Source organism: Ranitomeya variabilis, chromosome 5, assembly GCF_051348905.1.
Source record: "Ranitomeya variabilis isolate aRanVar5 chromosome 5, aRanVar5.hap1, whole genome shotgun sequence".
Lineage (NCBI taxonomy): Eukaryota > Metazoa > Chordata > Amphibia > Anura > Dendrobatidae > Ranitomeya > Ranitomeya variabilis.
In genome coordinates, this window is record NC_135236.1 from 673,611,084 (window position 1) to 673,634,915 (window position 23,832).

At 47.6% G+C, this 23,832-nt stretch overlaps 1 protein-coding gene across 2 annotated transcripts in view; it reads left to right on the plus strand.

Annotated features, from left to right (window-relative positions):
* Window positions 1–23,552, plus strand: part of LOC143776952 (aldo-keto reductase family 1 member C1-like) — a 39,602-nt gene extending 16,050 nt beyond the window's left edge. For both annotated transcript variants that reach the window (XM_077266825.1, XM_077266824.1), the window contains 3 exons: window positions 22,914–23,079; window positions 23,160–23,242; window positions 23,406–23,552. In XM_077266825.1, coding sequence (XP_077122940.1) covers window positions 22,914–23,079; window positions 23,160–23,242; window positions 23,406–23,448 — 292 coding nt within the window. In that variant the 3' untranslated portion in view covers window positions 23,449–23,552. The remainder of the gene's footprint in view (window positions 1–22,913; window positions 23,080–23,159; window positions 23,243–23,405) is intronic.
* The last annotated feature ends 280 nt before the right edge of the window (window positions 23,553–23,832 follow it).

Here is a 23,832-nt window from a genome sequence, read left to right on the forward strand (position 1 = left end):
TTGAAGCCTGTCTGCGGTCCCTACTTTAAATACTCCTCCACTGACCAGACCACTGCTGCCCGTGTACCCCTGGAACCAATTATAAAGTGCCTACAGCCAGCCCATTTTCTTATGTTAGGCCTTTGAAGCCTGTCTGCGGTCCCTACTTTAAATACTCCTCCACTCACCACCACCAAGCTGCCTGCCCGTGTATCCATGTAACCGCTGTGAAACTGCCATGAGCCTATTGTTTGTTATTTTAGGCCTTTGATAGCCTGTCTGCGGTCCCTACTTTAAATACTCCTCCACTCACCACCAAGCTGCCTGTTTATCCATGTAACCGCTGTAAAACTGCCATGAGCCTATTGTTTGTTATTTTAGGCCTTTGATAGCCTGTCTGCGGTCCCTACTTTAAATACTCCTCCACTGACCACCAAGCTGCCTGCCCGTGTATCCATGTAACCGCTGTGAAACTGCCATGAGCCTATTGTTTGTTATGTTAGGCCTTTGATAGCCTGTCTGCGGTCCCTACTTTAAATACTCCTCCACTGACCAGACCACTGCTGCCCGTGTACCCCTGGAACCAATTATAAAGTGCCTACAGCCAGCCCATTTTCTTATGTTAGGCCTTTGAAGCCTGTCTGCGGTCCCTACTTTAAATACTCCTCCACTGACCAGACCACTGCTGCCCGTGTACCCCTGGAACCAATTATAAAGTGCCTACAGCCAGCCCATTTTCTTATGTTAGGCCTTTGAAGCCTGTCTGCGGTCCCTACTTTAAATACTCCTCCACTCACCACCACCAAGCTGCCTGCCCGTGTATCCATGTAACCGCTGTGAAACTGCCATGAGCCTATTGTTTGTTATTTTAGGCCTTTGATAGCCTGTCTGCGGTCCCTACTTTAAATACTCCTCCACTCACCACCAAGCTGCCTGTTTATCCATGTAACCGCTGTAAAACTGCCATGAGCCTATTGTTTGTTATTTTAGGCCTTTGATAGCCTGTCTGCGGTCCCTACTTTAAATACTCCTCCACTGACCACCAAGCTGCCTGCCCGTGTATCCATGTAACCGCTGTGAAACTGCCATGAGCCTATTGTTTGTTATGTTAGGCCTTTGATAGCCTGTCTGCGGTCCCTACTTTAAATACTCCTCCACTGACCAGACCACTGCTGCCCGTGTACCCCTGGAACCAATTATAAAGTGCCTACAGCCAGCCCATTTTCTTATGTTAGGCCTTTGAAGCCTGTCTGCGGTCCCTACTTTAAATACTCCTCCACTGACGAGACCACTGCTGCCCGTGTACCCCTGGAACCAATTATAAAGTGCCTACAGCCAGCCCATTTTCTTATGTTAGGCCTTTGAAGCCTGTCTGCGGTCCCTACTTTAAATACTCCTCCACTGACCAGACCACTGCTGCCCGTGTACCCCTGGAACCAATTATAAAGTGCCTACAGCCAGCCCATTTTCTTATGTTAGGCCTTTGAAGCCTGTCTGCGGTCCCTACTTTAAATACTCCTCCACTCACCACCACCAAGCTGCCTGCCCGTGTATCCATGTAACCGCTGTGAAACTGCCATGAGCCTATTGTTTGTTATTTTAGGCCTTTGATAGCCTGTCTGCGGCCCCTACTTGCAATACTCCTCCACTGACCACAATGCTGCCTGGAGTGCCTGCCTGTGTATCCATGTAACCGATGTAAAACTGCCATGACTGCCTACTGTTTGTTATTTTAGGCCTTTGATAGCCTGTCTGCAGCCCCTACTTGCAATACTCCTCCACTGACCACACCAATGCTGCCCGTGTACCCCTGGAACCTATTTAAAAGTTCATAGAGCCTAGTTATATATTTTATTTACTATTAATAAGGCCATGATGGACTACGCTGTACCACGCTACAAGCTAACCAGTCGACACTTCTTTTGCGAGAAAAGCCATCCCAACCCTCCACCAGCATGTAGAAGACCGCATTGTCCATGCACTCTGGCAATCTGTGAGTACAAAGGTGCACCTGACAACAGACGCATGGACCTGTAGGCATGGCCACGGAAGATTACGTGTCCATTACGGCGCAATGGGTTAATGTGGTGGATGCATGGTCCACAGGGGACAGCCTACTAAGTCTGTCTGCAGTCCCTAATTCAAATTGTCCTCCACTGTCTAAATCGGAACTTCCACCTTCTGGCTTTCGGCCTATAGTATCAGAAATTAAACTGCATTTGGCCTTCAACTTTGGTTAGGGCCTACTAACGGCTTCTGCCCCTCCCTGGTGTTGTCCTCAACTAAATAAAGCTGAGCTTCAACCTTCCGGCTCTCATTATGTGGTTTTAAAAAAAAAAATGGTGGTTAGGGCCTACTAACGGCTTCTGCCCCTCCCTGGTGTTGTCCTCAACTAAATAAAGCTGAGCTTCAACCTTCCGGCTCTCATTAAGTGGTTTTAAAACAAAAATGGTGGTTAGGGCCTACTAACGGCTTCTGCCCCTCCCTGGTGTTGTCCTCAACTAAATAAAGCTGAGCTTCAACCTTCCGGCTCTCATTATGTGGTTTTAAAACAAAAATGGTGGTTAGGGCCTACTAACGGCTTCTGCCCCTCCCTGGTGTTGTCCTCAACTAAATAAAGCTGAGCTTCAACCTTCCGGCTCTCATTATGTGGTTTAAAAAAAAAAAATGGTGGTTAGGGCCTACTAACGGCTTCTGCCCCTCCCTGGTGTTGTCCTCAACTAAATAAAGCTGAGCTTCAACCTTCCGGCTCTCATTAAGTGGTTTTAAAACAAAAATGGTGGTTAGGGCCTACTAACGGCTTCTGCCCCTCCCTGGTGTTGTCCTCAACTAAATAAAGCTGAGCTTCAACCTTCCGGCTCTCATTATGTGGTTTAAAAAAAAAAAATGGTGGTTAGGGCCTACTAACGGCTTCTGCCCCTCCCTGGTGTTGTCCTCAACTAAATAAAGCTGAGCTTCAACCTTCCGGCTCTCATTATGTGGTTTTAAAAAAAAAAATGGTGGTTAGGGCCTACTAACGGCTTCTGCCCCTCCCTGGTGTTGTCCTCAACTAAATAAAGCTGAGCTTCAACCTTCCGGCTCTCATTATGTGGTTTAAAAAAAAAAAAATGGTGGTTAGGGCCTACTAACGGCTTCTGCCCCTCCCTGGTGTTGTCCTCAACTAAATAAAGCTGAGCTTCAACCTTCCGGCTCTCATTAAGTGGTTTTAAAACAAAAATGGTGGTTAGGGCCTACTAACGGCTTCTGCCCCTCCCTGGTGTTGTCCTCAACTAAATAAAGCTGAGCTTCAACCTTCCGGCTCTCATTATGTGGTTTAAAAAAAAAAAATGGTGGTTAGGGCCTACTAACGGCTTCTGCCCCTCCCTGGTGTTGTCCTCAACTAAATAAAGCTGAGCTTCAACCTTCCGGCTCTCATTATGTGGTTTAAAAAAAAAAAATGGTGGTTAGGGCCTACTAACGGCTTCTGTTGTGAATTTACTTTTTGCTCCCTCTAGTGGTTACTAGTTTTTTGACTCTGGTTTTTCTGTCATTCCTTTTATCCGCACCTGGGTCGTTAGTTAAGGGTGTTGCTATTTAAGCTCCCTGGACCTTCAGTTCAATGCCTGGCAACGTAGTTATCAGAGCTAGTCTGCTGTGCTCTTGTCTACTGATCCTGGTTCCAGTTATATCAGCTAAGTCCGCTTTTTGCTTTTTGCTATTTTGTTTTGGTTTTGTATTTTTGTCCAGCTTGTTCCAAATATATATCCTGACCTTTGCTGGAAGCTCTAGGGGGCTGGTGTTCTCCCCCCGGACCGTTAGACGGTTCGGGGGTTCTTGAATTTCCAGTGTGGATTTTGATAGGGTTTTTGTTGACCATATAAGTTACCTTTCTTTATTCTGCTATCAGTAAGCGGGCCTCTCTGTGCTAAACCTGGTTCATTTCTGTGTTTGTCATTTCCTCTTACCTCACCGTTATTATTTGTGGGGGGCTTCTATCCAGCTTTGGGGTCCCCTTCTCTGGAGGCAAGAAAGGTCTTTTGTTTTCCTCTACTAGGGGTAGCTAGATTCTCCGGCTGGAGCGTGTCATCTAGAATCAACGTAGGAATGATCCCCGGCTACTTCTAGTGTTGGCGTTAGGAGTAGATATATGGTCAACCCAGCTACCACTGCCCTATGAGCTGGATTTTTGTATTCTGCAGACTTCCACGTTCCTCTGAGACCCTCGCCATTGGGGTCATAACAGTTTGCCAGGCCAGTATTAAATGTTTAATGCATTGCAGAAGAGGGATTATAAGAAAGAAGATTCTGAGTTTTTTTTTTTTTTTTTTTCTTCTTCCCCTTTACCTCAGAGTGGCTATGCTTGCTGCAGACATGAATGTCCAGACCTTGATTACAAGTGTGGACCAGCTGGCTACTCGTGTGCAGGGCATACAAGACTATGTTATCAGTAATCCTAGGTCAGAACCTAAAATACCGATTCCTGAACTGTTTTCCGGAGACAGGTTTAAGTTTAGGAATTTTGTGAATAATTGTAAATTGTTTTTGTCCCTGAGACCCTGTTCATCTGGAGACTCTGCTCAGCAAGTAAAAATTGTTATTTCGTTCTTACGGGGCGACCCTCAGGATTGGGCTTTTTCGCTGGCGCCAGGAGATCCGGCATTGGCTGATATTAATGCGTTTTTTCTGGCGCTCGGTTTACTTTATGAGGAACCCAATCTTGAGATTCAGGCAGAAAAGGCCTTGCTGGCTATGTCTCAGGGGCAGGACGAGGCTGAAGTGTACTGCCAAAAATTTCGGAAATGGTCCGTGCTGACACATTGGAACGAGTGTGCACTGGCCGCTAATTTTAGAAATGGCCTTTCTGAAGCCATTAAGAATGTTATGGTGGGTTTTCCTATTCCCACAGGTCTGAATGATACTATGGCACTGGCTATTCAAATTGACCGGCGGTTGCGGGAGCGCAAAACCGCAAATTCCCTCATGGTGTTGTCTGAACAGACACCTAATTCGGTGCAATGTGATAGAAAAATCGCAAATTCCCTCATGGTGTTGTCTGAACAGACACCTGATTTAATGCAATGTGATAGAATCCTGACTAGAAATGAGCGGAAAATTCATAGACGCCGGAATGGCTTGTGCTACTACTGTGGTGATTCTACACATATTATCTCAGCATGCTCTAAACGTATAGCTAAGGTTGTTAGTCCTGTCACCGTTGGTAATTTGCAACCTAAATTTATTCTGTCTGTAACTTTGATTTGCTCACTGTCGTCTTTTCCTGTCATGGCGTTTGTAGATTCAGGTGCTGCCCTGAGTCTTATGGATCTGTCATTTGCTAAGCACTGTGGTTTTACTCTTGAACCATTAGAAAATCCTATTCCTCTTAGGGGTATTGATGCTACGCCATTGGCAGCAAATAAACCGCAGTATTGGACACAGGTTACCATGTGCATGACTCCTGAACACCGCGAGGTGATACGTTTCCTGGTTTTACATAAAATGCATGATTTGGTTGTTTTAGGGCTGCCATGGTTACAGACCCATAATCCAGTCCTGGACTGGAAGGCTATGTCAGTCTCAAGTTGGGGCTGTCGTGGTATTCATGGGGATTCCCTGCCTGTGTCTATTGCTTCTTCTACGCCTTCGGAAGTTCCGGAGTATTTGTCTGATTATCAGGATGTCTTCAGTGAGTCTGAGTCCAGTGCACTGCCTCCTCATAGGGACTGTGACTGTGCTATAGATTTGATCCCAGGCAGTAAATTTCCTAAGGGAAGACTGTTTAATCTGTCGGTACCTGAACATACCGCTATGCGTTCATATATCAAGGAGTCTCTAGAGAAAGGACATATTCGTCCGTCTTCTTCCCCTCTTGGTGCGGGATTCTTTTTTGTGGCAAAAAAGGACGGATCTTTGAGACCTTGTATTGATTATCGGCTTTTAAATAAGATCACTGTCAAATTTCAGTATCCTTTACCGCTGTTGTCTGACTTGTTTGCCCGGATTAAAGGTGCCAAGTGGTTCACCAAGATAGATCTTCGTGGTGCGTACAACCTTGTGCGCATTAAGCAAGGTGATGAATGGAAAACCGCATTCAATACGCCCGAAGGTCATTTTGAGTACTTGGTGATGCCTTTTGGGCTCTCCAATGCGCCTTCAGTTTTTCAGTCCTTTATGCATGACATTTTCCGGAAGTATCTGGATAAATTTTTGATTGTTTATCTGGATGATATTTTGGTTTTTTCTGATAATTGGGATTCGCATGTGGAGCAGGTCAGGTTGGTCTTTAAAATTTTGCGTGAAAATTCTTTGTTTGTCAAGGGCTCAAAGTGTCTCTTTGGTGTACAGAAGGTTCCCTTTTTGGGGTTCATTTTTTCCCCTTCTGCTGTGGAGATGGACCCAGTCAAGGTCCGAGCTATTCTTGATTGGACTCAGCCCTCGTCAGTTAAGAGTCTACAGAAGTTCTTGGGTTTCGCTAACTTCTACCGTCGTTTTATCGCTAATTTTTCTAGCATTGTGAAACCTTTGACGGATATGACCAAGAAGGGCTCCGATGTAGCTAACTGGGCTCCTGCTGCCGTGGAGGCTTTCCAGGAGTTGAAACGCCGGTTTACTTCGGCGCCTGTTTTGTGCCAGCCCGATGTCTCACTTCCCTTTCAGGTTGAGGTGGATGCTTCAGAGATTGGAGCAGGGGCCGTTTTGTCGCAGAGAGGCCCTGGTTGCTCTGTTATGAAACCTTGTGCCTTTTTCTCTAGGAAGTTTTCGCCTGCCGAGCGAAATTATGATGTGGGCAATCGGGAGTTGTTGGCCATGAAATGGGCATTTGAGGAGTGGCGTCATTGGCTCGAGGGTGCTAAGCATCATGTGGTGGTCTTGACTGATCACAAAAATCTGATGTATCTCGAGTCTGCTAAACGCCTTAATCCGAGACAGGCCCGCTGGTCATTGTTTTTCTCCCGCTTTGATTTTGTTGTCTCGTATTTACCAGGTTCAAAGAATGTGAAGGCCGATGCTCTTTCTAGGAGCTTTGTGCCTGATGCTCCTGGAGTCGCTGATCCTGTTGGTATTCTTAAAGATGGAGTTATCTTGTCAGCTATTTCTCCGGATCTGCGACGTGTGTTGCAGAGATTTCAGGCTGATAGGCCTGAGTCTTGTCCACCTGACAGACTGTTTGTCCCGGATAAGTGGACCAGCAGAGTCATTTCCGAGGTTCATTCCTCGGTGTTGGCAGGTCACCCGGGAATTTTTGGCACCAGAGATCTGGTGGCCAGGTCCTTTTGGTGGCCTTCCTTGTCAAGGGATGTGCGGTCATTTGTGCAGTCCTGTGGGACTTGTGCTCGAGCTAAGCCTTGCTGTTCTCGTGCCAGCGGTTTGCTCTTGCCCTTGCCTGTCCCGAAGAGACCTTGGACACATATCTCCATGGATTTCATTTCTGATCTTCCGCTATCCCAGGGCATGTCCGTTATCTGGGTGATATGTGATCGCTTCTCAAAGATGGTCCATTTGGTTCCTTTGCCTAAGCTGCCTTCCTCTTCCGATCTGGTTCCTGTGTTTTTCCAGAACGTGGTTCGTTTGCACGGCATCCCTGAGAATATTGTGTCAGACAGAGGATCCCAGTTCGTTTCCAGATTCTGGCGATCCTTTTGTAGTAGGATGGGCATTGATTTGTCGTTTTCGTCTGCTTTCCATCCTCAGACTAATGGACAGACGGAGCGAACCAATCAGACTTTGGAGGCTTATTTGAGGTGTTTTGTCTCTGCTGATCAGGACGATTGGGTGACATTCTTGCCGTTGGCTGAGTTTGCCCTTAATAATCGGGCTAGTTCCGCCACCTTGGTTTCGCCTTTTTTCTGCAACTCTGGTTTCCATCCTCGCTTTTCTTCGGGTCATGTGGAGCCTTCTGACTGTCCTGGGGTGGATTCTGTGGTGGATAGGTTGCAGCGGATCTGGAATCATGTGGTGGACAACTTGAAGTTGTCACAGGAGAGGGCTCAGCGCTTTGCCAACCGCCGCCGCGGTGTGGGTCCCCGACTACGCGTTGGGGATTTGGTATGGCTTTCTTCCCGCTTTGTTCCTATGAAGGTCTCCTCTCCCAAATTTAAACCTCGTTTTATTGGGCCTTACAAGATATTGGAAATCCTTAATCCTGTATCTTTTCGTCTGGATCTTCCTGTGTCGTTTGCTATTCACAATGTATTTCATAGGTCCTTGTTGCGGCGGTACATTGTGCCTATAGTTCCTTCTGCTGAGCCTCCTGCTCCGGTGTTGGTTGAGGGCGAGTTGGAGTACGTGGTGGAGAAGATCTTGGATTCTCGCCTCTCCAGGCGGAGGCTTCAGTACCTGGTCAAGTGGAAGGGCTATGGTCAGGAGGATAATTCCTGGGTGGTCGCCTCTGATGTTCATGCGGCCGATTTAGTTCGTGCCTTTCATGCCGCTCATCCTGATCGCCCTGGTGGTCGTGGTGAGGGTTCGGTGACCCCTCACTAAGGGGGGGGGTACTGTTGTGAATTTACTTTTTGCTCCCTCTAGTGGTTACTAGTTTTTTGACTCTGGTTTTTCTGTCATTCCTTTTATCCGCACCTGGGTCGTTAGTTAAGGGTGTTGCTATTTAAGCTCCCTGGACCTTCAGTTCAATGCCTGGCAACGTAGTTATCAGAGCTAGTCTGCTGTGCTCTTGTCTACTGATCCTGGTTCCAGTTATATCAGCTAAGTCCGCTTTTTGCTTTTTGCTATTTTGTTTTGGTTTTGTATTTTTGTCCAGCTTGTTCCAAATATATATCCTGACCTTTGCTGGAAGCTCTAGGGGGCTGGTGTTCTCCCCCCGGACCGTTAGACGGTTCGGGGGTTCTTGAATTTCCAGTGTGGATTTTGATAGGGTTTTTGTTGACCATATAAGTTACCTTTCTTTATTCTGCTATCAGTAAGCGGGCCTCTCTGTGCTAAACCTGGTTCATTTCTGTGTTTGTCATTTCCTCTTACCTCACCGTTATTATTTGTGGGGGGCTTCTATCCAGCTTTGGGGTCCCCTTCTCTGGAGGCAAGAAAGGTCTTTTGTTTTCCTCTACTAGGGGTAGCTAGATTCTCCGGCTGGAGCGTGTCATCTAGAATCAACGTAGGAATGATCCCCGGCTACTTCTAGTGTTGGCGTTAGGAGTAGATATATGGTCAACCCAGCTACCACTGCCCTATGAGCTGGATTTTTGTATTCTGCAGACTTCCACGTTCCTCTGAGACCCTCGCCATTGGGGTCATAACAGGCTTCTGCCCCTCCCTGGTGTTGTCCTCAACTAAATAAAGCTGAGCTTCAACCTTCCGGCTCTCATTAAGTGGTTTTAAAACAAAAATGGTGGTTAGGGCCTACTAACGGCTTCTGCCCCTCCCTGGTGTTGCCCTCAACTAAATAAAGCTGAGCTTCAACCTTCTGCTCCAAATTACCATTTTAAAAAATGCAATAGGCTTTTCCGGCCTACTAAAGGTGTCTGCCACTCCCTGGTGTTGTCCTCAACTGAACAAAGCTGAGCTTCCACATTCTGGCTTTCGCCCTATACTATCAGATATTAAACTGCATTTGGCCTACTAGTGTGGTTAGGCCCTTGAAACAGTGTCTGCTGCTCTTGGGTTTGCTACTCCACTGAACAAAGCAATGCCGCCTGTTTAGTCCTGTTACCAATTTTGAACTGCATGTAGCCTACTTCATTCTTTGGCCCTATATCTGTTTCCTCCTCATCCTGCCCATTGCCCAGCCACTGCTAAATGAGTCTGCTGGTACATTGACCTAGACCACTACATTCCCCTTGTACTCTACACAGCCAGAATCTGTCCCTGCTGAAAGTAAGGTTCCCCTTCCCGCATGTTATACCACCTTACACAGGGACAAAGAGGAAGGTGCAGATGAAAGTGCAGGTTCCTTCATCAGGTGGGGGGGCATACTCGTTGGCGACGTCACTGGCACAGGGCCCCTCAGAGTACGCAAAAGTGTCGCTGCTGGTGGGAGGCGCCCCCGCCATGCAAACACACCGCCGTACTTTGAGGGGCCCTGTGCCAGTGGCAATGCGAACGAGTGGGCCCCCCCCCTGCTTGCTCAGGATCACAGCACTTGCAACTTTTAAATACTTACCTTTCCCTGCAACACCGCCGTGACGTAGTCCGCATTTCCTGGGCCCACGAAAAACTTGAGCCGGCCCTACTCCCCCCACAACTTTTGCCAAATGACCCCCAATTCCCTATGCCCAACTATTATTATAAAGTTAATTAAGATTGACAAGCTTCAGAAACAAGAATGGATGTTTTTGGCATTAAAATGGGCACTGTAGGTGTTTTCCTGGCCTCCACTCACTGCCGACTATGCTTCCCCATTGACTTGCATTGGGTTTCGTGTTTCGGTCGATCCCCGACTTTTAGCGATAATCGGCCGACTGCACTCGACTCGACTCTGGACAAAATCGGGTTTCCCAAAACCCTACTCGATCTTAAAAAAATGAAAGTCGCTCAACCCTAATCGGAGCTAGTGGCGGCGATACCGTGTGCAGACTCTTGGGAGATTGTAGCGACTGCGGCTTGATAATTATTGTTCCTGCCTGAGCGGGAGTAGTTATCGCGTCACTGCAGTCTGCCCAATAGCCAGTACATAGCAGGCAGCCATTCTGGCGACTAATTACCCTAGGTGCAGTACCTAATCTGACCTGAGAGTAAGGGGGGCGCCAGAGAGCTGCAAGTGTTAAGGGGAACTGTAAGCGGGATACACAAATCCCTGCAGTTCATGGTATATTGGAGAGCAGTGGGATACCTAAAATAAGCCCCTGCTGTAACCTAAGAGGTAAATAAACTTGTGTGTGTTCTTCTCATCACATTGTGGCAGTGGAGGGATAACTAGGATAAGCCCCCTGCACATGTGATAGCAGTCTGCTGGTCTAAAGTCACCCCTATCCGTGACAATTGGTGACAGTCACGGTGTGAATCGTGACATATTGGTGGCAAGGCGGTGGGATATTAGAGCATTAGTGATTTGGTTTGAGCAATCATTCCTCTCACTAAAAACTTGCAGAAAGTTCTTGTGAGAACTCTGCGCAAATAAGTTTGGAGAACGAACTCAGTGTTTATTAGTTGTGAGACAATTGTGTACTGGTAATTATCCCCTCCCTTTCTCTTCGTTTTTCTATTCTCTCTTTTATTTGGCAACCATGGTTGGGCTGGGAGAAGCCTTTTATGAACAGCAGACCAGAGACACCCTTGTTGCCTTATGCAAGTCACAGCACATTGACTATGCAAGCAAAAGCAAAAGCGAACTGGTCGCAGCCCTGATGCAATGGGAAGCCGCTCTAGACCACTCACAGAGCCCAGAGGCCGCAGAAGCCGGCACAAGCGAACATGGTGCTGCAGCAGAGGTCCAACCACTGAATACGGGCCCTACTGGCAACCAAGGGGGCGCAGACCTCCTCCTGCAGCTGGCGCTGCAACAATGCTCCGCAGATGACCTGGACCGACGTCTGCAGCTGATCCAGCAATACCAAGAGAGAGCCGAGCGAGAGGCCCAGGCCCAGCGAGCCGAGCGAGAGGCCCAAGCGCAGCGGGAGTACCAGCTGCAGATGGCCCAACTGCAAATGCAGGGGTCGTCCCAGAGCCGTGAGCCCAGCAGCGCTCAGACACCAAAGCCCCGGCCCGACCACTTTCCTGTTATGGAAAAAGACGGGGACTTGGACACTTTTCTGCGGGCCTTTGAGAAAGCCTGCAGACAGTACCAGCTGCCTACACAAGAATGGGCACGATACCTGACACCAGGGCTGAGAGGAAAAGCTCTGGAGGCGTTTGCTGCCCTCCCTCAAGAACAAGATGGTGACTATGAGGCCATCAAGCAGGCTCTGATAGCCAAGTACCAGCTTACACCCGAGGTGTACCGTAAAAAGTTTCGGACCCTCCAACGTGGCCCACACGACAGTTACAGTGATGTGGTGCATGGACTGGGGACCCACTTTGACCAGTGGACCCAAGGACTGTCAGTGACCACCTTTGCACAGCTGCGAGACCTGATGATCAAAGACCAGTTCTTCCATCTTTGCCCAACTGAGGTGCGACAGTTCGTGATGGACAGAGAACCCAAAGACGTGACGAAAGCAGCGCAGATTGCCGATGCCTATGAGGCCAACCGTAGACCGGAAGTGCGGAAGCCAGTCACCACCAGCTGGAAAGGGGGTAAGCCTGCATCCAACGCCAGTACCCCTGCCAGCCAACCTACCAGAGGTCCTGTCCCCGTGGCCAACAGCACCAGACCCACCACCGAACTTCGCCAGTGTTACCACTGCAGGCAGACTGGACACCTCAGTCACCGATGTCCAGCCAAGCAGAAGAACCCCTCATCCCAGGCCCCAGGGCCTAACGCAGCAGTTCTTTTGGTGGGTGGTGTGGCTGGGAGGGGGTGTGATAACGTACAGCATGTCCTTGTGGGAGGTCGTGTTGCTACAGGCCTCAAGGACACCGGGGCTGAACGAACCCTCATCCGACCCGAACTGGTGGCCCCTGAAGAAATCATTCTGGGGAAAACCCTAACTGTCACTGGGATTGGGGGCATCAGCTGTCCCTTACCGATGGCCCGGGTTTTTATTGATTGGGGTGCCGGGAGCGGGGTGAAGGAAGTGGGGCTGTCTGATAATTTGCCCACTGATGTTTTGTTGGGGACTGATTTGGGGAGGTTGTTTGCATACTACGTCCCTGACACCCCTCCCCAATCTGCTAATAAGGGTAATGTTAACCCTGATGATGATGATGATGATGGGAAATCGCATGTGTTACCTGACCATGCTTTATCTTGTAATTATGCATCTGTTAACCATTTTTTCCCTAGGATTGATGGGGGAAATGTTGTACCTGTGCCAACTGTATCTGATAATGATGTTTCTGTGAAAGTTGATGTGTCCATAGGTACAGAAGAGCTCAGCCACGTTGCTCTGCGGAGTGAGACGGCTGAGGAACCCCTAGCAGGGGCAAGTGTCGGTGCTACAAGAAATGGGGAGATACATGGGAACCGTGAGCAAGGTGATGCCATGCAATTGACCAGTGCCACCGAGGAAGGTAACTGGCCCATAAGTAGCAATGCTCCTGAGGTAATGGGGGTGGATGGGGAGGTAGAGCCCATAGCAGCGTCGGCTGTTGGGTCTGTAGAAATCCCCGGGGAGACAGCCTACGTAGCTGCTGTCACCCGCAGTCAGAGTGCCCGGAACGCAGATACCTGTCTGCCTTCCGGACCCTCCTCAGTCATCAGTGTGACTGAACCAGAGGTGGACCCAGAGCAGGTCCCAGAGGGCTCCCATGGGGAAGGGACCCTGACATCGCTTCTGGCTTCCCCTAGCCAGGAGTTTCAGGCCGCTCTGCACACAGATGCGAGCCTAGAGAGTTTGAGACAACTCGCCGGGACGCGCTTCTCCGAGACTGATAAGGAGAAGGTGTTCTGGGAAGGAGGAAGGTTGTACCGGGAGACAGTACCCGGAGAATCACAAAAGGAGTGGTTGAGGGAAAGACAGCTGGTCGTCCCGCAGCAATTCCGGGGTGAGTTGTTACGGATTGCCCATGAGATCCCGCTAGCTGGACACTTGGGGATCAGCAAAACCAAGGCCCGGCTGTCTCAACACTTCTATTGGCCTAAGATGGGGACAGATGTGTCAAACTACTGCCGCTCCTGTGTTACCTGTCAAAGAGTGGGGAAGGCGGGGCCTGCTCTTAAGGCTCCCCTGATCCCTTTGCCAGTGATAGAGGAGCCTTTCCAGAGGATCGCGGTGGACATTGTGGGCCCGCTGGCCGTCCCCAGCAGCTCTGAAAAGCGATATATTCTTACTGTGGTAGACTACGCTACCCGGTACCCAGAGGCAGTAGCTCTGTCGTCAACTAGGGCAGATAAGGTGGCGGATGCCCTGTTGGCCATCTTTTCACGGGTAGGATTTCCCAGGGAAATGCTTACTGATCGAGGGACCCAATTTATGTCTCACCTAATGGAGGCTCTCTGTAAGAAAATGCAGGTGAAGCACCTTTTATCGAGTGCGTATCACCCACAGACCAATGGCTTGTGTGAACGCTTCAATGGTACCCTCAATCAGATGCTACGCATGCTGGTTGAGACACAAGGGCGCGACTGGGAGCGGTACCTCCCACACCTGCTATTTGCTTACCGAGAGGTTCCGCAGGCCTCGACGGGGTTCTCCCCCTTCGAGCTCCTGTACGGCAGGCGAGTCCGGGGACCCCTTGGGTTGGTAAGAGAATCCTGGGAAGGGGAGCCGAACCCTTCTGAAGTGTCCATAGTGGAGTATGTCATGCGCTTCCGTGACAAGATGCAGACCTTGACGCAGTTGGTGCATGACAACATGACGCAGGCTCAGGCTGATCAGAAGCACTGGTACGACCAGAACGCCCGGGAGCGGACCTACCACGTGGGTCAAAAGGTGTGGGTGCTGGTTCCTGTACCAACGGATAAGCTTCAGGCAGCCTGGGAGGGCCCGTACGTCGTCCACCAACAGCTCAACCCGGTCACCTACGTGGTCACCCTTGACCACACTCGGGGTAGGCGAAAGGCCTTTCACGTCAACATGATGAAGGCTCATCACGAACGTGACCCTTTCGTCCTACCGGTCTGCAGCGCACCCGAAAACGGGGAGGAAGACGCCCTCCTGGACATGCTGGCCCAAGCCAAGGCCCGTGGGTCCATTGAGGACGTGGAGGTAAGCGCCTCGCTGGATGAATCCCAGCGGTTGCAGTTGCAAACCACACTGGAACCCTTCTGGGTCGTGTTCTCCAACCGGCCTGGAAGGACTGAGTTAGCCGTCCACGAGGTGGACACCGGGAATCACGCCCCACTACGGCGAACACCCTATCGAATCTCTGACCAGGTGCAGCAGATTATGCGCCAGGAGATCGATGAGATGTTACAGCTGGGGGTGATTCGACGGTCAAAGAGCGCGTGGGCCTCACCGGTAGTTCTCGTGCCAAAGAAGGACCGGACCACCCGGTTCTGCGTGGACTACAGGGGGCTCAACGCCATTACAGCCTCTGACGCGCACCCAATGCCGCGCATCGAGGAGCTGCTTGAGAAGTTAGCTGGCGCAAAATACCTGACAATAATGGATCTGAGTCGCGGATACTGGCAGATTCACCTGAGCCCTGAGGCGCAGGAGAAGTCCGCCTTTATCACACCCTTTGGACTGTACGAGTCCACGGTCATGCAAGGGCATGAAGAATGGCCCTGCCACTTTCCAGCGGATGGTCAATCTCCTGCTTCAGGGACTGGAGAAGTACGCTGTGGCGTACTTAGATGACATTGCCATCTTCAGTCCCTCCTGGGATGAACACCTGCAGCATCTCGAGGAGGTGCTCGGGCGAATTCACCGAGCAGGACTGACTATCAAGCCGGGAAAGTGCCAGATGGGCATGAGGGAGGTTCACTACCTGGGGCACCGGGTAGGTGGAAACACCCTAAAGCCAGAGCCTGACAAAGTGGGCGTGATCGTGAACTGGCCCACTCCCAGGACCAAGAAACATGTGATGTCCTTCCTGGGCACTGCAGGGTACTATAGGCGCTTCGTGCAGCACTATAGTAGCCTGGCAAAACCTTTGACGGACCTCACCCGGAAGAAGCTACCCCACATCGTCAACTGGACAGATGGCTGTGAGGGGGCCTTCCAGGCGTTGAAAACAGCACTGTGCAACGCCCCTGTGTTGAAAGCAGTCGACAGCAGTCGACCGTTCTTGGTACAGACCGACGCCAGTGAGTTTGGCCTTGGTGCTGTGCTCAGCCAGGTTGACTCGGAGGACCAAGAGCACCCCGTGTTGTACCTGAGCCGGAAACTTTTGCCGAGGGAAGTGGCCTACTCCACCATTGAGAAGGAGTGCCTGGCCATAGTCTGGGCCCTGCAGCGCTTGCAGCCCTACTTGTACGGTCGCACCTTCACCGTGGTGACCGACCACAACCCTCTGCGCTGGCTAAGCATCATGTGTGGAACCAATGGCAGGTTGCTACGCTGGAGCCTTGCCCTTCAGCAATTTGACTTCACCATTAAACACAAAGCGGGCAAAGAGCATGGGAATGCAGATGGACTCTCCCGCCAGGGTGAACCCACGGAGGTGCGCATGGAGGCATACCGAGAGGTTCTGCCGCCGTAGCGCACGCCAAAAGGGGGAGGTGTCACGATATGGTATGAAATATCATAAGTTAGTTTTCTTGCTAGCATGCGGGGGCTAAACCCCCCCCCCTCTCTCTTTTTCTCTTTCCTTCCCTGTGTTTCTATCTGTCTGTGTAGAAGAGCTTGCCTTGTGGGGGAGTTTTATTGACGAAAGGTATTTACGACTGGCATAGCTGCAAGGGAAATTTGTACTAGCAGGAACTGTTAGAGAAACTTCTAGAACCATGCGGTCCTTTGTTCTGTTATTGTGAGATATTAGACAAACTATTTAGGATAGTAGAATGATAAATACATATTCTTGATCTCCATCGAAGCATCTACCCATCACTCTAAACACAGTCGTCTAACTCCATCGGGGGAAGAAGTAGGGATTGCTCTGTAAATAATAGGACATATTTGATCTCATAAGAAAGCTCATGTTAATACAAGCTGAATGCTGGGTGTGATATGATTCTGATATGTACTGGAACGGAGTTATAAGCATTAGACCAATTTGTATTCAAAGTACTCAGACTGAAAGGTAGGAGGATCTGGAAAAGCCAGCCCTTTCTGTGATGTCACTAGCTGTAGGTCTTAAGTTTGTGGCCAGATCCCCAGCTCCTTCTTCTTGTCTTTTCCTGTGAGGCCTGAGCAGCACGACCAATGAGCTGGGATGTCTGGTTGCCTGCAATGCAATGATCTGAGAATATGTGAGTGTTATCTTTTCTTCATTTAATCCTTTTATTTTCATAATTACCTTGTACATATTTGCAATTGTCTCATTTGTAACATCTTTGTAAAATATTTTATAAACACTGCCTAAAAATCATTTATGGGGTATAATTTTAATACTAGTTCGTTCTTCCTGCCCTAAACCGTACCCTGTCTCTGAAGGGAATTACGCTACTGTTTTGGGTTGCTCCGGACCATTTAATCGGAGCTAGTGGCGGCGATACCGTGTGCAGACTCTTGGGAGATTGTAGCGACTGCGGCTTGATAATTATTGTTCCTGCCTGAGCGGGAGTAGTTATCGCGTCACTGCAGTCTGCCCAATAGCCAGTACATAGCAGGCAGCCATTCTGGCGACTAATTACCCTAGGTGCAGTACCTAATCTGACCTGAGAGTAAGGGGGGCGCCAGAGAGCTGCAAGTGTTAAGGGGAACTGTAAGCGGGATACACAAATCCCTGCAGTTCATGGTATATTGGAGAGCAGTGGGATACCTAAAATAAGCCCCTGCTGTAACCTAAGAGGTAAATAAACTTGTGTGTGTTCTTCTCATCACATTGTGGCAGTGGAGGGATAACTAGGATAAGCCCCCTGCACATGTGATAGCAGTCTGCTGGTCTAAAGTCACCCCAATCCGTGACAATTGGTGACAGTCACGGTGTGAATCGTGACACCGTTTCATTGTTAACTTCTCCAGTGTGGTTAAACCCCTGACTGATTTGACGAAGAAAGGCGCTGAGGTGACGAATTGGTCCTCTGCGGCTGTTGAGGCCTTTCAGGAGCTTAAACGCCGATTTACTTCTGCCCCTGTGTTGCGTCAGCCGGATGTTTCTCTTCCTTTTCAGGTTGAGGTTGACGCTTCTGAGATTGGGGCAGGGGCCGTTTTGTCACAGAGGAATTCTGATGGTTCCTTGATGAAACCATGTGTCTTCTTTTCCCAAAAGTTTTCGCCTGCGGAACGCAATTATGATGTTGGTAATCGGGAGTTGCTGGCTATGAAGTGGGCATTTGAGGAGTTGGGACATTGGCTTGAGGGAGCCAGGCACCGCGTTGTGGTCTTGACTGATCATAAGAATCTGATTTACCTCGAGTCGGCCAAGCGGCTGAACCCTAGACAGGCTCGATGGTCCCTGTTTTTCTCCCGTTTCGATTTTGTGGTCTCATATCTTCCAGGATCTAAGAATGTTAAGACGGATGCCCTCTCTAGGAGTTTTTTGCCTGATTCTCCTGGAGTTCTTGAGCCGGTTGGCATTCTTAGGGAAGGGGTGGTTCTTTCTGCCATCTCCCCTGATTTACGGCGGGTGCTTCAGGAATTTCAGGCTGATAAACCTGACCGCTGTCCTATGGGGAAGCTGTTTGTTCCTGATAGATGGACAAGTAAGGTAATTTCTGAGGTCCATTGTTCGGTGTTGGCCGGTCATCCTGGGATTTTTGATACCAGAGATTTGGTTGCTAGGTCCTTTTGGTGGCCTTCCTTGTCGCGGGATGTGCGTTCTTTTGTGCAGTCCTGTGGGACTTGTGCCCGGGCTAAGCCTTGCTGTTCCCGCGCTAGTGGGTTGCTTTTGCCTTTGCCTGTCCCTGAGAGGCCCTGGACGCATATTTCCATGGATTTTATTTCGGATCTTCCTGTGTCCCAGAGGATGTCTGTTATCTGGGTGGTTTGTGACCGGTTCTCTAAAATGGTCCATTTGGTACCTTTGCCTAAATTGCCTTCCTCCTCTGATTTGGTTCCATTGTTCTTTCAGCATGTGGTTCGTTTGCATGGCATTCCGGAAAATATTGTGTCTGACAGAGGTTCCCAGTTTGTTTCCAGGTTTTGGCGGGCCTTTTGTGCTAGGATGGGCATTAATTTGTCTTTTTCTTCGGCGTTCCATCCTCAGACAAATGGCCAAACTGAGCGAACTAATCAAACCTTGGAAACCTATTTGAGATGCTTTGTGTCTGCTGATCAGGATGATTGGGTGGCTTTCTTGCCGTTGGCTGAGTTTGCCCTTAATAATCGGGCCAGTTCGGCTACTTTGGTTTCGCCTTTTTTTTGTAATTTTGGTTTCCATCCTCGTTTTTCTTCAGGGCAGGTTGAGCCTTCTGATTGTCCTGGTGTAGATTCTGTGATGGACAGGTTACAGCAGATTTGGACTCATGTGGTAGACAATTTGACGTTGTCTCAGGAAAAGGCTTAGCGTTTTGCTAACCGCCGTCGGTGTGTTGGTCCTCGGCTTCGGGTGGGGGATTTAGTTTGGTTATCTTCTCATCATGTTCCTATGAAGGTTTCTTCCCCTAAGTTCAAGCCTCGGTTTATTGGTCCTTATAAGATTTCTGAGATTATCAATCCAGTGTCTTTTCGTTTGGCCCTTCCAGCCTCTTTTGCCATCCACAATGTTTTCCATAGATCTTTGTTGCGGAGATATGTGGTACCCATTGTTCCCTCTGTTGATCCTCCTGCCCCGGTGTTGGTTGAGGGGGAGTTGGAATATGTGGTTGAGAAAATTTTGGATTCTCGTTTTTCGAGGCGGAGGCTTCAGTATCTTGTCAAGTGGAAGGGTTATGGCCAGGAGGATAATTCTTGGGTGGTTGCCTCCGATGTTCATGCCGCCGATTTGGTTCGTGCTTTTCACTTGGCTCGTCCTGATCGGCCTGGGGGCTCTGGTGAGGGTTCGGTGACCCCTCCTCAAGGGGGGGGGTACTGTTGTGAATTCCGCTCTTGGGCTCCCTCCGGTGGTTGTAAGTAGCACTTTTGTGAGTTCTGCTCTTGGGCTCCCTCCGGTGGTTTTGAGTGGTATGGCTGCTTCTTGGATTTAGCATCAGCAGCTGCTTCCACTGATCGTGTTTCTGGCTCGGCTATTTTAGTCTGGCCTTATCCCTCAATCAATGCCAGTTGTCAATTGTTCCTGCTTGGAGTCACGGCTCTTTTGGATTTCCCTGACACTCTGACCTGTTCAGCAAAGATAAGTCCTTGCTTGTCCTTTTGCAGTCCTCTTGTTGTGGACTTTATTGTTCAGCACATTCTATGTTTTGCTCATTTCTCCAGCTTATCAGTATGGATCTATTCAGCTAAGCTGGAAGCTCTGGGCAGCAGATTTTGCCCTCCACACCTTTAGTCAGGTGTGGAGATTTTTGCATTTCTCTGCGGTGGACTTTTTCTAGTTTTTATTACTGACCGCACAGTGTTCTATCCTGTACTATCTATCTAGCTAGAAGTGGCCTCCTTTGCTAAATCTTGTTTCATTCTATGTATGTCATTTCCTTCTCCACTCACAGTCATTATTTGTGGGGGGCTGTCTATCCTATGGGGATTCTCTCTGAGGCAAGATAGCTTTCCTGTTTCTACCTTTAGGGGTAGCTAGTTCTCCGGCTGTGACGAGGTGTCCAGGGAGTGACAGGAACATCCCACGGCTACTTCTAGTGTTGTGTTAAGATCAGGAACTGCGGTCCGTATAGTTACCACCTGCTCAGAGCTAGTTGCATGTCATTCCTAAATCACCAGTCCATAACAAGGACCCAGTAGTTACCTCCACCTTCTGCTGCTAATCACACACCTGTGCTGAAGGTTTAAATACATTCAATTGCTGCAGCATGGTGGGAGTGTTAGCTCATACTTGCCTCAGTCTTGTTGGAAGTTCTAGCAGTCAGTTAGTGTCTTCCCTGAGAACCCTTGGAGGATTGCTGTTGTGACATCTCGGTGGTCTTCTCAAACTAAGTGTTGCCCCACTTTCGTCTACCCTCTCTGTCTGTAGTTTTAGTAGGGACTGACTAGCATGCACCACGTCCCCTCACTATGTAGGTCCTATAACTAGGGACAGCAGGGATTAGGTTCCTGCTTGGCGATTGGTACAGAACCTATTGAGTGATGTTTAGTGCTGCAGGGTGACTTCAGATCTGCCTAGGGGTCTCCACTCCCCTCTTCCCTAGTGTTTGGGCTCTCCCTTCCCTCTTTCTATTGTTGTGCACTTACTTATCCTTCACCCAGCCTGATAACTGTCCCCATGTGCAAGAATATAACTACTATAATATTGCTCCTATGTACGAGAATATAACTACTATAATACTGCTCCTATGTACAAGAATGTAATTAATATAATACTGCCCCTATGTACAAGAATATAACTACTATAATACTGCCCCTATGCACAAGAGTATAACTAATGTAATACTGCCCCTATGTAAAAGAACATAAATAACATAATAATACCCCCTATGCACAAGAATATAACTACTATAATACTACCCCTATTTACTGGAATATAACTACTATAATACTGCTCCTATGCACAAGAATATAACTACTATAATACTGCCCCTATGTACAAGAATATAACTACTATAAGGCTAAGTTCACACGTTGCAGAATTGCCGCGGAAATTTCTGCAGCAATTCTGCGCCTCCTGCCGCGGGTATATCGCATGCAGAATTAGCATGCATATACCCGCAGAAAACTAGCGTTTTGCAAGCATAATTAGCTTGCAGAATGCTAGAGTTTTCCAAGCGATCAGTAGCATCGCTTGGAAAACTGACTGACAGGTTGGTCACACTTGTCAAACATAGTGTTTGACAAGTGTGACCAACTTTTTACTATAGATGCAGCCTATGCAGCATCTATAGTAAAAGATCGAATGTTTAAAAATAATTAAAAAAATAAAAAACATGGTTATACTCACGTGCAGACCTCAGCGGCGTCCGTTCCTATAGCTGGAGTGCAGTGAAGAGCCTGCGATGACGTCACTGTCTTGTGATTGGTCGCGTGAGTCACATGAGCGGTCACGCGACCAATCACAAGACAGTGACGTCATCACAGGTCCTGAACCACATCATCTATAGGAACGGAAGAGAGATCATGCACCGGAGAGGCGGGAACACTTCGGGGGGCATCAGAGGGTGAGTATAGGACTATTTTTTATTTTAATTCTTTATTTTTTACCAATTATATGGTGCCCAGTCCGTGGAGGAGAGTCTCCTCTCCTCCACCCTGGGTACCAACCGCACATGATCTGCTTGCTTCCCGCATGGTGTGCACAGCCCCGTGCGGGAAGTAAGCAGATCAATGCACTCCTATGGGTGCAGAATCGCTGCGATTCCGCAATTTTAATGAACATGCTGCGTTTTTTTCTGGAATGCGATTCCGCTCAGGAAAAAAATGCAGCATGTGCACAAAAAATGCAGAATGCATTCTATTACATAGGATGCTTAATGTAAGCGTTTTTTCCCGGTTTTATAGCGTTTTTATAGCGAAAAACCGCGAAAAAACCGCGAAAAATATGCTGCGTGTGCACACAGCCTAATACTGCCCCTATGTACAAGAATATAACAACTATAATACTGCGTCCTATGTACAAGAATATACTGTAACTACTATAATACTGCCCCTATGTACAAAAATATAACTACTATAATACTGCCCCTATGTAAAAGACTATAACTGCTATAATACTGCCTCCTATGTACAAGAATAAAAGTGCTATAATACTGCTCCTATGTACAAGAATATAACTACTATAATACTGCCCCTATGTACAAGAATATAACTACTATAATACTGCCCCTATGTACAAGAATATAACTATATAATACTGCCCCTATGTACAGGAATATAACTACTATAATACTGCTCCTATGTACAAGAATATAACTGCTATAATACTGCTCCTATGTACAAGAATATGACTACTATAATACTGCTCCTAAGTACAAGAATATAACTACTATAATAATGCCAGTATGTATAAGAATATAACTACTATAATACTGCTCCTATGTACAAGAATATAACTACTATAATACTGCCCCTATGTACAAGAATATAACTACTATAATACTTCCCCTATGTACAAGAATATAACTACTATAATACTGCCCCTATGTACAAGAATATAACTACTATAATACTGCTCCTATGTACAAGAATATAACTGCTATAATACTGCTCCCTATGTACAAGAATATAACTACTATAATACTGCTCCTACGTATAAAATATAACAACTTGCTTCATCCTGTCTCATGTAATAGTGACTATCCTGTGATAATGTGCTTGTTTTCTTTCCTTTCACCAAAATTTTGTTAAAGTGTGAGATTTATTTTATTTTCTTTCTGATAGGATTGATCAGAATACCCCCAAAGTTCTTGAAGACCCCGTATTAAATATAGTCGCTAAGAAGCTGAACCGCTCTCCTGCGCAGGTGGCCATGAGATATTTGTTACAGAGGGGATGTGTTGTCTTGGCAAAAAGCATCAGCCCTGAGAGGATCAAGGAAAACTTCCAAGTAAATGAAGAAAATAAAATTAGAATAATTTCTTTCCTCTTAAAATTAATCTATATTTTGTTATTACTTTTCATTTACAGGTTTTTGACTTTGACTTAAGTGATGAAGACATGAACTCTCTAGATGGAGTCAATAAAGACATGCGTTACATGACTTTCGTTTCGTAAGTACCTTCTAGATTCCGAGAAAACATTTGTTCTGATTTTTTTCTTTACATTAACTTTTATTTATTAATATTTTTACAATTTAATTTTAACGTACTTGTACTCATTATCTTTTATTATACGTCCTTACTTTCCTTTTATCTTCAGTTTTTTTTATTTTAGCTGGAAAGAAAGCCCTAAGTATCCATATGACGATGAGTTTTAAGAACATTGACCAATTTCTCTGGATTCATCCTTTTAACCCCGGTGTCTTATTATTTTTGTCTAGCAGTTTCCAATGTACTGAAAATAAACGATCTGTCAAATTGATTCTGACTGTGCTGTAGTGCTTATTATGGCTCGGATTTGACATGACAGCACATAGATACATTTTAACATTTAATGAGAAATTTTAAGGCGGAGTACAGATGCTGCAATTACACAGCGAAATCTCTTAGTGTTTTAAGTCAAGAGTACAACACTCTCCTTTATGTTGCAATAAAAAAAATGTTGTTCTCTTGGAAGGATTTGCTAATACTTATTTTACTGATCAAAAACTGATTATGTATTTCAATACCTTTAATCCTGTTGTGCCATAAAACCACAAATT